This window comes from Leptopilina heterotoma, unplaced genomic scaffold (assembly GCF_015476425.1).
Source record: "Leptopilina heterotoma isolate Lh14 unplaced genomic scaffold, ASM1547642v1 Lhet_100, whole genome shotgun sequence".
NCBI classification, from domain to species: domain Eukaryota; kingdom Metazoa; phylum Arthropoda; class Insecta; order Hymenoptera; family Figitidae; genus Leptopilina; species Leptopilina heterotoma.
In genome coordinates this window covers 2149997-2167047 of record NW_025110814.1, presented here as the reverse complement: position 1 = coordinate 2167047, position 17051 = coordinate 2149997, and the positions used below count along the sequence as shown (strand labels likewise).

At 28.1% G+C, this 17051-nt stretch overlaps 1 protein-coding gene and 1 long non-coding RNA gene across 2 annotated transcripts; one reads left to right on the top strand and one right to left on the bottom strand.

Moving 5' to 3' along the window:
• Positions 1-632: 632 nt before the first annotated feature.
• LOC122499160 lies at positions 633-5449 on the bottom strand. The gene is made up of 2 exons (XR_006301310.1): positions 5236-5449; positions 633-742 (listed from the first exon to the last, which is right to left on the bottom strand). It is a non-coding gene; the product is annotated as an uncharacterized LOC122499160 (long non-coding RNA).
• Positions 5450-6790: 1341 nt separating this feature from the next.
• Positions 6791-12944, top strand: LOC122499151 (DNA replication complex GINS protein PSF3). Its single transcript, XM_043607299.1, has 4 exons — positions 6791-7036; positions 7492-7657; positions 8339-8468; positions 12692-12944. The coding sequence occupies exons 1-4, from the start codon at positions 6934-6936 to the stop codon at positions 12920-12922; spliced, it is 630 nt and encodes a 209-aa protein (XP_043463234.1). The 5' UTR covers positions 6791-6933; the 3' UTR covers positions 12923-12944.
• Positions 12945-17051: the final 4107 nt, after the last annotated feature.

The following is a 17051-nucleotide window of genomic DNA, read 5'->3' as shown; positions in this document are numbered from 1 at the left end:
TTTAAAAAGTAGTTATGTTGTAAATTTTGTTTATTATAAATCCATAATTTATTATACTCCCAGCTGATACAATTAGTTCGAATTTGACTTCATTGTAACTCCAAAAACTGGTGGAAATTTTGGATTAACTTATAATACAATAATTAAATTTCTACAAATAATTGACAAACATTGTTCTCTGCATTTTAATTAATTAAAAATAAATTATTTGATGATAAAAAGTCAATCACTGATTTAAAATAGTAATATTTATCTAATGAAATAGTTAATGGTAGCTAATTATTATTTTTTCCGGTCAAATTAAATTCTCCGCTATTTCCCATTTTTCGAGACTGGTAGACACACGCTATTTAATGTATTAGAAGAAACTAAAACCCGTCGAAGACGGGTACGACAGCTAGTAAATAATATTTATATTATAATTTATTCGTAAACAGTTTTTTCTACATTTTATTTATTTTATATATTATTAAATAAATTGCACTACTTTATATATATACAGATAAATTAGTAAATAAATTTATTAATTAAAAGAAATTTTACATATTTATTGTTAATATATAATTATTTAAATATACATAATATAATTGTAATAATAATCGAGACTGGAAAAAAAATTCTGTTTTTATAAGTTTGTTTTTACTTTTCAATTTTATTTAACATTTCATTAGGAAAAATTATAAATTTTATTTATTTTCAGATCCTAGTAAAAATCTCTTTCCTATAGCAATAATGATGTCACCTGAAAAAAATTGTTCTTTATTAGCATTTACTGAATTTTCAGTTTATTGAACAAATTACATAACAATAATTTTTATAAGAATTAAAAAAATAAGATAAAACAATAATAATAATAATAATAATAATAATAATAATAATAATAATAATAATAATAATAATAATAATCATAATAATAATAATAATAATAAATAATAATATTCAGGAATTAATGGATAATCATTTTTATCTTAAAATTCGTCACTCACTCATAAATAATAATATTATTATTTATTATCAAATATATCACTGGATGTACGAATTTTTAATTTAATAGTATTAATAATAATAATAATAATAAAACCGCTGCCAAGTTGTACATTTTTATGATTTTGGTGTTCATTTCATGAACACTTTGCTTCCTCATAGAAATAATAATAATTGAAATATAAGAATTAATTTTTATAAAAGAGTAAAAAATCATTAAATCTTGGCCCAAAAAATATGATTTTATATATTCTATAAGATGGTTATAATAGTTTAATAATGTTGAAAAGATGATATTTTCCACAATTTTTGATTTTTCAAATACCACACTGAGGGCCAGTTTCACCAACTGGCGGTTAAGCTTGGTTCAACTGAACTCGTTCAACTCTTGATCGTCAGGGTGGAGTCCCATGGCAGCGTTTTGCGTTGCGTTTTGTAACTAGGCCATGAGTGCAAATAAAGCAAACCTATATCTGTATCTCTCTCACACTCATGGCCTAGTTACAAAACGCAACGCAAAACGCTGCCATGGGACTCCAGCCTCAGCCTTAGGGTCAAGTCCCATGGCATCGTTTTGCGTTGCGTTTTGTAACTAGGCCATGAGTGTGAGAGAGATACAGATATAGGTTTTCTTTATTTGCACTCATTGCCTAGTTACAAAACGCAACGTATAACTCTACCATGGGACTCCAGCCTCAGAGTTAACCGCTAGTGCGTTTCACCAGCCTAATCCCAGTTTAAAATGAACGCGTTTTGTTAATCTACATTCCCTAGAATTTCCTAGTGGTTATGGCGCTTAAATCTAACCACAGAATGTAAATAAACAACTGAACTAACCTAAAATATAAATGTCGCATAGGTTAATGTCGTTTTGTTAATCTACATTCCCTAGAATTTCCTAGTGGTTATGGCGCTTAAATCTAACCACAGAATGTAAATAAACAACTGAACTAACCTAAAATATAAATGTCGCATAGGTTCTTTTGAGCTTAATATCTATTATTTTAAATTAAAACCTTAATAAAAAATGAGTAGTGGAGTAAAAATCAAATTGTTCTTTTCATGATCATTTAGCTTCCACAATATAATATATACCAATTGCTTAATTTCTTATTCTAGAATAATTATTTAAAAGTATTTAAAAAAATTTCAAAAAATACAAAATTTGAATTTTTTGTTAAAAATAAAAATATCGTCCGATTAATTTTATAAATATTGATAAAATATATACTTTATATACATGAATCGATTCGTTTTCATGGCAGAAATACAATTTTGACAAGAGTAAATGAAAATTTTAATAAAGAAAAAAGTTATTTCAAAAATTACAAAATTTAAATTTTTTGTTGAAAGCAAAATTAGACAGAGAGAGCCAAACTTTTTTTTAAAGTCCTTTTTTATATTTTCTTAATTTAATAACATAATAGTGCATACATATTTTGTGATTGTGGTGTAGTAGATCATATTTGTAAATTTCAATACGAATGTCAATTAAATGACCATTTAAAATTTGTAATGGCTTTTATATGAATATTTCTAAACATTTGTCAGATTTATTTTTCTTTTTTTAAAATCCTTCTTTCTTTATAGGTATTTTTTTAATTTAATTTACATTTAATAAAGTTAAATCTGTTGAAACAAAGCATCTACATGCAATATTGTTTTGATAGTGGGTCAGTTTGGGATAGAATGCTTTGTATATATAATGATTCCACTTATTTTGTTAAGTAAATAATACACTGAATGTTAATTAATTTTTTATATATAAGTAGTAGTCCCTTAAGAAAATCAACAAATCGTAAAAGTTCGCACTGCGCTTCGGGAGAGTTCGGCAAGTTGAACGCGGTCAACTCTGCTTAAACCGACAAAATTCAGCGATTAAAATATAAACTTAGTTCAACCGAGTTGAACGTGGTTAAGTAGATGGTGAAACGTACGCAGAGACTTGATCTCGTTCAACTCATACTTTGAACGAGTTCAGTGCTTGAACGAGGCGCATGAAAAGTCTCCAATTTTTATTTTCCGAATCTTTATTTTATCGAAATTCTTTTTATCTAATAAGAATTAATTATAATTTTTTTTAATCGAAAGAATAATTATCAAAAACATTATCTTTTTAAATGACTAATTAACAGAATGTTTAATACTGCGAAAGAAAATTTTTAATAATCTTCAAATAACTGAATTATCATTTCTAAAAATTATTATTTTTTATATTTCTTATTTACACTAATATTTTTATTTTCTAAATGTCAATTTTGATAAATATTATTTTTTAAATTTGTTAATAACTATAATAATTATATTCCCGAATTATTATTCAATATAATTCAAATAATACCGAATTACCAATTCTTAGCATGCTACGTAGTTTATGAACGCTCCCTTATAAAAAAATATTATTAGGAACAATAAATTTTTTAAGAATTGGTAATTCGGTAATATTTGAATTATATTATATAATAATTCGGGAACATAATTATTATAATTATTAACAAATCTATAAAATAATATTTATGAAAATTGACATTTCGAAAATGAAAATATTAGTGTAAATAAGATATATAAAAAATAATAATTTTTAGAAATGATAATTCAGTTATTTGAAGATTATAAAAAATTTTCTTTCGCAGTATTAAACATTCTGTTAATTAGTCATTCAAAAAAATAATGTTTTTCACAATTATTCTTTCGATTAAAAGAAATTATAATTAATTCTTATTAGATAAAAAGAATTTCGATAAAATAAAGATTCGGAAAATAAAAATTGGAGACTTTTCATGCGCCTCGCTTGAACTAGTTTGGTGAAACTGGCCCTGAGAGACCTTTGGGACTGTAGCGGAACAACGTATGTGACAGCAGCTCCACTATGGTTTTGGTGCACTGCGGTAAAATCTTGGGCGCGTGACAGTCCCAAATGTTGGTGAGCAGCTCACCGAAGTAGTGGGAATGCCGCCTTTGGTTTGCAGCTGAACAACTTTGGGACTGTCACGCGCCCAAGATTTTACCGCAGCAACCCAAAAGTATAGTCCTGTAGCGTTCCTCCAAAATGGTCAGTAGCAGCCTATCGAAAGTCTGCTGCTGACCCAAAGGTCTCTCAGTGTACTTTTAAAGTTACTTTTACATTTTTCAACAACATTTTCAAAAAAGTACTATTTTCGAAAAATTTAGATTTTTAAAACTTTAATAAATCTCTGGCTAACATGGACGAAAAATGTTAAAGCGTACTAAAAGATTAGCTGTAATGAAAATTAGTTTATAAATAAGTCAAAAAATCACAATCGAAAATTATACTATACCCCGTGTAGAAATTTCGCTGGGGCCCTGATCAGGGCCGGATAGGGCCGACCTATTAGGGAATGAAACGCCGCGCCCGATGTGGCCCTGATCAGGAAATCCACATTTTCTTGTCGCCCCGATCTGGCCCTGATCGGGCGCGGCGTTTCATTCCTTACTATGGCCCTAGTAGGGCAATTTCTACACGGGACATAATACAATCCTTCCTCTATGAGGAAGCAATAATAATAATAATAACAATTATTCCGGGAAAATTTAAATAATTTTTATTATTTAATGATAATTAATAATAATATTAATAAAAATTATTTAGGTAATAATATTTATTATTTAATAATTAAAATTATTAAATATTTTAATTAAATTTTACTACACTGTAAAAAAAGGGAGTTAAATTTTAACTCCCTAGGGGATTCTATAAAAGTCGCACCCATTGGAGAGTTAATGCCAGGGGAGTTAAATAAAGAGAGTTAAAATTTAACACCCAAATGCTAACTCCCCATGGAAAAATAACTCGCGCGGGTGTTGAATGAAGAGAGTTAGAAATTAACTCTCTTTTAGAGTTGATTTTTAATTCGAAAAATTTAACTCCCAACTCCCGAGTCCGTTAACTCCCTAAATTTTTTACAGTGCAGTAATGGAATTTTAAAACACAATTTTTTGTTAATGAAGAACGTAAATTTTACTTCAAATTTAAATAAAAGCGAAAAAATTAATTATAATATTTAACGAATTAAAAAAAATTAATTCCCATGTTTAAAAATTAAAAAAGTATTATAAAACAAAAAAAATATTATAAAATTTAAAAATAGATTTTTTAAATAATTTTTTGAATATTTGCAAATAATAAAAAAAATATTGAAAAAATTATTTAAAATTAATTTTAAACCTAAAAATTAATTTTCTTCTTACTCCAATTATATTTATAAAAATTTAGAATTAATTATTTTTTACCAATTTTCTTTAAAATTGTATCATTATCGGTTGCGTCAGCGGCAAGACAAGTGGAAACTGTTACGGCAGCCACGACAAATAAAACCCCATAAGGCCTCATGATTTAAAATAAAATTTGAGAATTATTGAAAATTGATTTTTTTTCTCTCTCTCGCTTCACTTCTCCAAATTATCGTATTTCACAAAATAATGTTTTCTTCAAGAAATTCCTCTCTTTTATACACTACAGGACACGATAAAAAAAAGAAAATGTTTTTCCTCCTTTAAAATATACGATTTACACGTGTAATTATTCTATCGTTTAAACATTTAAATTTTATTGATAAACCAATTTTTTTCTTTTCCTCAAAACTATTTATCTTTTGTGTGCAATATATACTTAAGGTCATAATAAAGTTTAGAAATTATTTTTTCTAAAGTGTCGCAGAGATAAAAAAATTCAATTGACATAAAGCAGGAAAATGTAGATGAAAATTAATTTTTTTATTTTATAGAAATTGTTTATTTAGTTGATAATTTAAAATAACTATTATTGTTTTTACTGCGAATGATTTTTTATTTATTTTATGATTTGAATTTCGCGCCTGTTTTTTTAAAAGTTGGTAGGGGTAGATTTTTTTTAGTTTGGAAAACGTAGTTTTTCTGTTGTAAATTAAGGTGCTTTTTATATGTTTTCTTTAAACTAACGTTATCTTTACTAGGTTTCTTTATTACTGCGTTTTTTCTTTTTTTAATGTGTTTTTTTTTGTAAATTACGTTTTTTATCTTACTGTAGAAAATAGTAAATATCGACAAGAATACGTAACAAGGAGCGTAAAATAAAGTATTTATTGTAAAATAACGCACTTCGTAAGTTTGTAGGCGTATTTAACGTATTTTACATAGTGGAGAAAACAAAATTGCGCGAACTGCACAATGAAAAATCGACCATTCTAAATTCTGTTAATTATATTTTTGTGCAAATGGAAATTATGTCAGATTATAAATCTAGAAAAACAAATTCGTTTCAACAGTTATTATTTACATTTGAAAATAGATTTCTTTATTATTCGTGTATATAATTATTATCCTCAATACTAATTCTATGAAAATGCCTTTACTCTATATTACATTTCGGTTCCATCTTCCTTACAAACTTGAAGAATTCTAAAATTTAAAATTAGGTTATGTTAAAATTCAGACAGACAGAAATTATGATAATTTATAATTACAGCACATGTCGATTAGATCATAAATTATTCTCTCATATTCATTTTCGGTAAATGTTAATTCCAGAAAATAAAATTTCCTTACATTTAAAATTCGATAAAAATAAATTCCTAAAGGCGCTAGCACAGCTCCTACTGCCTGCCTGCCTGCCTGCAGGTTGACATGGTAACACATAAGAGTAAGAGAGTCAGAAAATTCAAATTAAATGTTTTTTCTCTCTCACTCTTATGGCGCCTGCCTGCGCAGGCAGGCAGGCAGTGAGGTGAGAGTGTACCTTAACAATACAGATTCTGAGGTTGTGGATTCGACGTAATAGTCATTCGTGTAATTCAATTTGGTATATGTGGATTCATCTCTACGTAGTAGCATTGCATGTTTTGTTTACATGTCGATTGTCGGCGCTCTTCGCTGAATACAATTTGATGTTTGTGTCAAGTTGAAACTATTTCTTAATTATTTTATAGTTTTTAGTGTTTAATAAATAAAACAATGGCTGTTCGGAGTTATATGCCAAATTATTTTTCAATAACTGATATTTTAGCTACTGAGGAACGATTAAAATGTACGCTACAAATAGATTTGCCTGGACTCGGTGCGTACCTAACCTATAAATTGCTTTCTACTTTTGATAATTTTTATTATTCTTATTTACATTTTATATTATTTAAAATAATAGTTTCAATCTTTATTCAAATCTTTATCTTATTTATAGTGCACTTTGAATTTTTTTTAACATTTTACTTTCAAAATGGAAGAAATTTCACTCACCGCATTTGTTTTTATTTCGCATTCATGTCATGTTATGTTTATGTTCTTAAGCGTGTTAATATATTTTTTTTATAGTTAGTAACTAAAATGAAATTTATTTAAATAGAATTTAAAATTATTTTGTTATAAAAAATTTCTAAATATGATTAGATTTTAATATAACTGAAAATTAATAAATTTATTTTGTAATAAAAAGGCAAATATTTATTAATTATTTATTAAATATTTATTCATTTCAGGAATTTAAAATTTTTTTGGCACTTTAATTTTTCTTTTCAGGATTTTTGGATCCTTCAAGTGAAACACAGGACTTGAAAGCCGGATCAAAATTAGAATTACCATTTTGGCTTGTGAGGCCTTTAAATAAAAATATTTTGAGAAACTCCAGAAATCCAAAAGTGGTGGTAGTTGAGGACATTCCAAAAATTTATAAAGAAGCCTACAGGTTTGTATTTTCAGTTATAATTTCCAAATGTAAATTTTTCTTTCTTTAATTCTTATTAAAAGTACTGGAAAAAATTTAATGTTTAAATGTGTCTTTAATATTTTGGTGTCTTTTTTGTTTGCCTTATAAACTATGAAATTACCACCAATTCTAATAAAAAACATTCAAATTTTTCTATTTCTGGCAATAATTTTCTTTTAAATAACAAGAATAACAAGAATTCAACATTTTTTTAAATACTCGTCAAAATTTCAATTATCTTTATAAATAATAAAATAAAATTCTTCTCTGAAATTAAATTTAAATTATTTTCAAAAGTTTTAATAAAATTCTTGACAAAATTTCAATTGTTTTAATAAAATTTTCCAAAAAAATTCAATTATTTAAAAATTTTTTTGATAAAATTCCACTCAAGCATTAAATTATTTTCATAAATAATAAAAATTTCACAGGAATTCAATTATTTACAAATTTTTTTATAAATTTCTTCGCAAAAACTTTAGGTTCAGGAAAAAAATCAAAATTTTGTCTGGAAATCAGGGAAAAATCAGAGAAAAACAAAATGAAATTTGTTAGGCAACCCTGATTAATTTGTTTCTTTTTGTATTTAATTGTATTTTCAAATTTATGGAATTTATTTTTGCTAGAATCTTGATCTATTGATTTGAAATTTTTTTTCAGGGATATCTTAGAAGCAGGCGCGACTGCTTTTCAATTGTCAAATTGGAGTCAATATTTCTATGAATTTGGAATGCATTTGAGAGTATTAGATCATAGAGATTGCGAACGAATAACGGGAGTTTTGAACAAAGTGAGTTTAAATATTATTTTTTAGTTGTATATTATACTTTTTTATTTCTTCCAATTTCCAGAAAATATTATTCAATATTAAAAAAATATTCAAATATCATTTTTATTAAAAAAATACCTCACTTTACATCTGGAAATTAAGTGTAACTATTGGTATTAAAGTATTTTTATGCTTCTTATTGGTGATCAGATTTGGATCAAAATTTGTATTATGTGCTAAAATATCTAAAAATTTCACAACTTCTTTAAAATCGTATTCAGTTGAAATATTAGCAGTTTGGCTGTAAAAGTTCAATTTGTATCTATTCATATCAAGAAGTTTATTTGGAAACCATTGAGATTTTGATGATACCATTTTTTTCCATAATTAACAAGCCCACACTCGAAGATTATTAAAGGGCACTACGTCGAAGTAAATTTACATAATACAGTATGTAGATTGCTACTATAAATTGAGAATTGTTTGTGGACTATTTTTGCAAAATGGATTTAATTGATTTAATATTTTTATTGCTTCGATTCTTCTTAGTAATTGTTGATTGCTGCATGACAATAAAGTAATGTCTAAAAATAGTGCTAGGTTTCATTGATGACATCTTCACAAGTGAAAAAAGTGTTTAGAACTAGACATCATGGTCTTGATGAACCGACCAAAACTGTCTGTGACAGTCTCATTCCTCCGCTGAAAAATAAAAAGCTTAGTTAGTTGTTGGTGACAAGTCATCAAAAGTAATGCTTTTGGTTGTGAAAGTAACTTTACCTTCAATTTGCAAAAATTTTTGTATTTCATGTCACTGTATCCTACACTAAAAGATGGGAAATGCGAATTTACTGTTGTCCTAAAAGAATCCATTATTAGACTCGTTTGCAAAATCCGTTACTTATTGAACACACTGCTAATATTTCATTCCAAACAATAAAACACACAAAGTATATGTCAGTAAATTTCATTGTGCAGATACACTATACTCCACTTTTAGAAATTAACAGTCATTTTTAGTATTAACGTATTTTATATGCTCCTTATTCATTTTTAAAAAGAACTTATGTCTCATTTAACGTAATTTAGTTTGCTTGCGATATAAAAACTATAAAACAAAGTGAGCAGTGTTGTTTTTAATTTACAAATCGAAATTTCGGCTTGGCCAAAAAGCTTCTGAGTTTGGCTGTAATAACTTTAAGCATAAAAACAATAAAAGAAAGAGAGTAACCAAAGATTAGTACAAAAAGTAGTACCGGTAATAGTTTCTCCTTTCCAATTACCTCTGGTTCATATCTGCTACTCATTTGTAGATCCTCTTTGTAAAGTTCTTTAAGTAATCCAATGTCTGAGGCTTTTAACCCTTAAACCACACTGTAGATGTGCGACACCCATATTCTAGCTTTTTATTCTAATATCTCGTTTAAATTCGTAAAAGTTGAACATTTGTCGCTACTGGACGGAACATTTTGTACTTGACTTTATGTTGCGTGAGTGACATTAGTGTCCCAAGTGTCTTTGTGTATTTGATAATTTTTGAAGTTGACGGCGAAAAATTTCTGCGTGGATGACACCCAGTTTTCAGTTTTAGGTAATTTCAGTAGTTTTAAAAAACTTTTTTTTAATTATTAAGATTAAATAAATCATTATGAAACCTATTTTTTTCAAAATAGATGTATTGAGCTATATAAGATAATTTTTCTAAAAGATAATATCCTATACCAGCTTGGAGAACACACTTTAAAGTCCCCGGGTGTCGCACACCCAGTGTGCGGTTTCAGGATGGATTTGTAAGTGTGCGCTCTAAGGGTTAAAATTATTTTAATGTAGCGATCAAGATATGGTGAAAAAGGTCTAGCCATGAATGTAGAATAGGCAATTTCAATATTTTCTGGCAGAATTTTCACATTTATATTACCGTAATTAGATTGATATTTATTGGTATTATAAGCAGCATTAAAAATAACACAAATAACTTTCCCAGGGTGGCCACATGTCAGTAAAGTCAGGGAAATGTCAGGAAAAATTTGTTTGTCAAGGCAATTAAAGAAGAAGGAAAATGTCAGGAAAAAAAATTTTTTGTCAGTAAAGTCAGGGAAATGTCAGGAAATATTTTTTTTTGTCAGGGCAATTAAAGAAATTAATACGGTCATGCAATACATTTTTTGCTCTAAACAAAAAAATTTTTGTCAGGGAAATTCGTTGTTATGTCAGTAAAATGTCAGGGAAATGTCAGGGAAATTGATAAAGTCAATCTTGCGGCCACCCTGTTTCCGATTTTCAGACAAAATTTCCAAACAATAATCTTCTTGTCCAATTGGATGCTCAGATGATCTTCCTATCCATTATCGAATATTAGACTTTTCACTGTTCTGTAATGAAACTTGCGGCATCTTTGCAATCATTGGTGTTAATAGTGATTGGATAAGTTCCGTACACCGAAAAAAAATATTCTTGTTTTGAGAGGACAATTCCTCTTCTAAAATCATCTTATATTTTATTCTTGAATTAGGAATATTACTCTTCATTGGAGGACCTTTCTTTGAGCCATATACAAGAGGAAAATATTCATTGAAATAATAGGAATTCTCTTAAAACAAGAATATTTTTTTCAGTGTAGGAGATGAAATTTCTTCAGGTGCTTCAAAACTAATGTCGAGAATTACTGAATAGAAACAACTTGAATATACAATGCATGAAATCAGTAGTGAGCCAAAAATTATTCTTTCTCCTAAATTATCAGGTACTTCGAGACTGAACATTCCTATTACAGTTTGACTGATATTTAACGTTTGCGATGTACTTCTTCTAAATTTTAATAAGTATGCCATCAGTCGTATGATGCCAATCATACGAATTGTTGCCAAGATCATGTACCAAAGTTCTGTTGAAACTACAATATCATTGGAAGGTTTTGCTTCCTTGGGAATAACAGCTTGTAGACTAAATAGTTTTAGAATTATAATTTTGAGAACCTCATTGCAACGATCACAATTGATTATAGAATAATATTGTAGCCAAATCTCTGGATTTATTTATTGAAAGTCATATGTGTATTTTGAAAAGAAATTTTCTAGTTCACTATTATTGTTGTCAAAATTTGTTCTACCCAGAGGATATAACAACGTTATTAGACTAGGTTCAAAATTCATATCATGTGCTAAAATGTTTAAAAATTTCGTTGAAAGTCATTGGCTGGTTGACAGGAAAAGTTTCATTTGTAACCATTCATATCAAGAAGCTTATTTGGAAACCATTGAAATTTTGATGATACCACTTTAGAGGTGAATCTATTGAGAAATGGGTTGGTTCCATTCTTGTTTGTAATTGTTGATTGTTGTATGACAATAAAGTTACGTCCAAATACTCACGTCGCCAAAATTTGTGCAAAGTTTCGTTGATGTCACTACCTGAGGCAATTTAAATTCTTCGTTCAGATACTTTATCAATCCATCAAAGTAATTACTTGTTGAAGACAATGTTAACCCTTAAAGTACACACTGAGTACAGATCGCCCAGGACTTTTGATCAAATGCTTTCCATTCTTAAAAACATGTCATTGTTTATTGTTAAATATTTTTTAAAAAATTAATTTTATATCAACAAAACTACATTTTTCATATTCCTCAGAACGTTTCCTATCGATTAATAAAAAATCGACTGAATTTCATCATTTTGAGACAAAGGTATAAGGTTTCAAAGTATTGCAGGGTACAAATCGCCCATGTGTGTATCGAACGTAAGTTTTTGAAGTGTGTACTTAAAGGGTTAATATTTCTTTTCAAAAAATGAAACTTAAAAAGTAAATGCCAGTAAACTTCATTGTGCAGAAACACCTTACTTCACTTTTAGAAAGGAACTTAAAGTATTGGTATTAAAATATTTTTTTTAACTTCTTATTGCTTCTGAAAAAGAACTTATGTTCGTTTTAACATATTTAATAGAATGTTTATTTTTGAGGTATTTTAATAAATATAAATGTGAAGCCTACTTGCATTACTTAAATTTGAAATTTGTTTGTCTTTGTTGCTATGGTTATTAATTTGAATATATTTAATTTTTTCAATAATTGGATTAACACTTAAGAATAATACTTACTTTTTAATAAATATGGAAACTAAAAACTATTGAATATTATTGCTAAAATATAATAATAAAATAAATCACTAGTTTAATGATAGTAATAAATTTTTTAAATACTATATGGAGAGAAATAATTATTTTATTTTTGTCTTTCTTTGTAGACCTTCGTTGAGCGATTTAGATTAATCGCGGATTTAGTTGAGAATTCAAATTCATCTGAATCAGCAATTGAGTCACAACTACCGACAATGGAACGCGAATTGTACAGATCCGGTAAGAAAGCAAGTTTACAATTAAAAAATTGGATGGAGAAGGGAGTTGGCAAAATCGAAACATCCGAGGTTGTGTCTAATATGAAAAAACGAAAACGCTCCCAATTCGAGAACAATTAGTTTGAAACGTCAAAAGGAGAAAGAAAGAAAGAAATGAAAAAGCAGTTTTATGCATTAGAATTTGAGACGATGAAATGAAAACTTGAAAAGATAATTATTTATAAGATTATTTAAAAGTTAGTTAAAAATTAATTGAAAAAAAGTTGAAAATATGTTGAAAAGGTTAAAAATAAGTTGAAAATTTAATGAAAAAAAGTCAACGAAAAAGAGTAGAAACAAATTAGTAAAGAAAATTAAACTAAAAAGTACAAACAATAAATAAGGAGAATTTTTTCTTTTTTTCTTCTTCTTTATCTTTTACTTCTTCTACTTCTTTAAAATTTTTTACTTACTTTTTTCTTTTGTACTTTTCTCTCACCGACAATAGATTTTCGCAGTAAACGAAATTTCAATTTTTCCTTCTCAAAGTTATCCTCAAAATATCCAGATCCTATATTTTATTTATTTGAATTTTGCGCATGTTTTAAAAATTTTCTTTAAATTAATTTAAAGACATTTTCTTCATTATTTATTCTTATAATATATTCATTTGTCTAAACATTGATAACAATCCATACAAAGGAGATCGATGTACATTAATATAAATAATATAAACTTACAATAATACAAAATAAAAATTAAAACATACAATTTCATAGACTATCCTTTATTCTATAATTTTTAATAAGAATTTTGCTATTTTTTTAATCGAGTTAAAATCCGGATAGTTTACATTTTCATCCGTACTTCACTCAAATCATCAGTATTTTTTATAATTTCCATTCGCTCATCTTTTAGTGCTCTACTTTCTATTAAAAAATGTAAAATATAATTTTTTCCATTAAACATTTCCACACAAAAGTTACAGTAATTATTTTTTTTTAAAACACAATTTTTTCCATACAAATTTCGGCTGATATGTATTAAAATGTTTAAGGTGGACAAATAATCTGCAAACATCTAAAGGGATTCTTTTGTTTATTAAAAAATGCGTTTTGTGTTTTATCTCTGAATAAGGATATAGGAGTAATGAGGAGGTGGATTGAGCCCTTGAAAAATCTCTTTGTTTAAGATGCTTTTCATACAAATTTATCCAATGTGATTTAGACTTTTGTATAGTCTCAAGACTTAGAGATTCCAAGCCCTCTTCTCACCAAACTCCTCAAAAATATTGCCCAGCTGGCATCCCCAGTTAAATTTGAATTTTTTTTCTACTCCACAGTTCAAGGCTCTTATTCTATTATATGTTATTTTTGGTAGCCTATTATCTTCCATTTTAAGAATTTTTCTGTACAATTTAAAATTAGTTTGAAGATACGAACGGAAAGGTGTGAATTCGCAGTTTCAATTCTCATTGCGTACGCTGGGGTACATTTAGGGAGACACAACAATTGTTTATAAAAGTTATTCTGTATTTTTTCTAATTCGTTCAAATATCTCAGTCCTTACACCTGTACAGAGAATAGCCCAACAGATGTTACCATAGAATTAAATAATTGACCGATATGGCTCCAAGAGTCCAACTGGGCTTTATATATCACAGATAGAGTCAAATCTTTTGCTAGAGCAGATTTAGTTGGTAGAAAATCTAGATTATCTTTAAAAGTCGCAGAATTAGACAAAATCGTACCAAGATAAGTATAGTTTTTGACAATCTCTATAACTTTGCTACCATAATTAAAATTAAGTTTCTGCTTTAAAGGCCGGAGATATCCTCTTTTATTGAAAATAATAATTTTAGTTTTATTTACATTGAGTTTGAGATCGTTTTTTGACAGTATATAACTTTTTCCACAATATGGTATGATTTAAGGTCCTGGAGATTTGTTATTTTTTGAATTTTTCAGAGTCAGGATAGTTTCTTCTATTGTTATCTCTTTTTCTAAGAATGGGTTATTTAAAAATAAAGGATTCTGCAAGCAAATGGTAATGGGTCGAGTCGTTAAGCTGGGTTCAAAGAATTTCTCCCACTCCTCTATTTCAATGTATTCTTTATTATGAGCTTTAAATTAAAACCGGTTATTTAATTTCCAAAATTTATTTGGGTCTTTAGTACATGAAATTTTATCCAAAATATTGTTTTTATATTCGAGTTTTTTCCTTTTTAAAAGTTGTTTGTATTCTTTTTTATTCTTATCATATATTCAAACAGAGATGACAGGGGAGGGATGGGAATTCTTTCTCCTGCAAATCCTAAGTAATTTTTTTAATAATATTTTTTTTCTCTACATTCTGAGTCATACCAATTTTTTAAAAAATTATTTTTCCGTTTTCCTATTGCATTTGGATGTAATAATATGTATGTAAAGAACACCAATACTGTATTTTAAGAACAGAATTACAGTATTGTTGTTTCAGCTATAAGTTCTAACCATACTCGTATGACAAAATCGACAATATCATTTTTTTCAGTGTAGGTATTTGGTCGACCTTGAAATCACTAATCAGCTGCGCCGTGGAGAGATTAATCCACACTAAATCTATTATTGAGGAATTACCTTTCTCCGAATAGGTGATCTGGGCCGGACAGTCTCCCCTAGTTCTACAATTCAAAACACAGTAACCCATTCGCTCAAAAAGATCCACCACCTCCACTCCTCTTTTATTTATTCTCAAATCCAAACTAGATCTCATTTCAAAAATTTATTTGAAAAGATATCTCCACCTAATTGGTTTTGGGATCCTATTTTTCAATTAAAATCTCCGCCTAACATTACTGCATTATCCGGATATTTTAAAGAGATATAATATAACATTTCTTTAAGTTTATTTTTAAATTTATCAAAATTCGAAAAGGGCTTAGATAGACTGAGCACACAATTACCTTAAGAAATCGACTTTCAAGCTGTAGGGGAGAGTGGGGCAAAATGGGGTAGGCGGGTCAAATGGGGTACCTCTGTTTTTCCATGATAGGTACTTTTAATTTTTTTATCCTCGACATATATCATTCATGTTGTTTCAAAATTAAAGTGATCACCAAACTTTTTGGGATAATGCATTTAATTTGGCAAGTGTGGTATCTTTTTCAGTACTTATTCTAGAGTAATTTCCAATAGAATAGATTGTTTAATTGTTTACAATAACTTGTAAACATTGCATTTTGTTTTAATATGCAGTGTGGGGCAGAATGGGGGACCTAAGTGTGGGGCATGCCGGAAGCTACGCCGCTTCATTAAAACTATTTAAAAACATTATATTATCCATATTTAAAGGTTTCCTGCAGAAGAATCAATATTTTTGTTTGGAAATTTATACTATCGATGTTTCATTATCGATATATCGATATATTGCAATATGGATGTTTTTTTGTTAAATTCCAATAAATATTACTTGTTTTTTCATAGTAATAAAGAATCCTACTTTTTGTTTGTATTTATAATCTCATACAACAAGAATTTAATGAATTTTAAAAAAATACTCAATGTTTTGTATAGTTATTTCATGCCACCCCATTTTGCCCCACGGGTGGGGCAAAATGGGATGTTAGCACTTTCTCAGAAAATACGATATAAGTTCTTTCAAAAATTTTTTTCTCCGCTGTTATCATAATTTCCTCAAAGCTAAGTGTACAAAGAAGAATTCTGAAGTTTAGCTGAATCGATTTATTCGTTTGGTTCTCTGTAAACAGCCAATTTCAAAAAGGTACCCCATTTTCCCCCACTCTCCCCTACACAAATAAAAGTTTCATCTATGCATATTTGACTTATGGTATACTTATAGGCATTCGCAAAGATGAGTATAGGCCCCTCTCGCTCTCCCTCTCTTGAATTCTTTTATCGCCTTGATGTGGAATACTTGAAAGTCAAAGTTTTTGAGGGGAACAGGAACATTAGGGATTGTTGTGAGCCACGTTTCACTGATACACACGATGTCCTCTTCATTGAAGTCCTCCAAGATGTCTTCTAAGTTACTCATTCTTCTTGAATTCTAAAATATTAGACGCGGGGAAATTATAGCTTTTTTTTAAATTTTTGAGTTGAGCTTAGATTCGCTAGATCCTTCTTTTCGTTGAAGAAAAGTTTTTATAGTACTTTCCTTGTGTTTAATTTTGTTGTTTCTTGCAACTTCTTTTTTGTTTTTATCCTTTTTAGGTTGTCCACTCTTCCTTTTAGTGCTTGCAGATGAAATAACCGACGTTAATGGGGAGGTT

What these genes read in the sequence shown, in the direction of transcription:
- LOC122499151 (XM_043607299.1), top strand. Translation starts at nt 6,934, where the DNA reads ATGGCTGTTCGGAGTTATATGCCAAATTATTTTTCAATAACTGATATT. An exon ending in AATAGATTTGCCTGGACTCG is followed by an intron (nt 7,037 to 7,491) that starts GTGCGTACCTAA and finishes TTTTCTTTTCAG; the next exon opens with GATTTTTGGATCCTTCAAGT. An exon ending in ATTTATAAAGAAGCCTACAG is followed by an intron (nt 7,658 to 8,338) that starts GTTTGTATTTTC and finishes ATTTTTTTTCAG; the next exon opens with GGATATCTTAGAAGCAGGCG.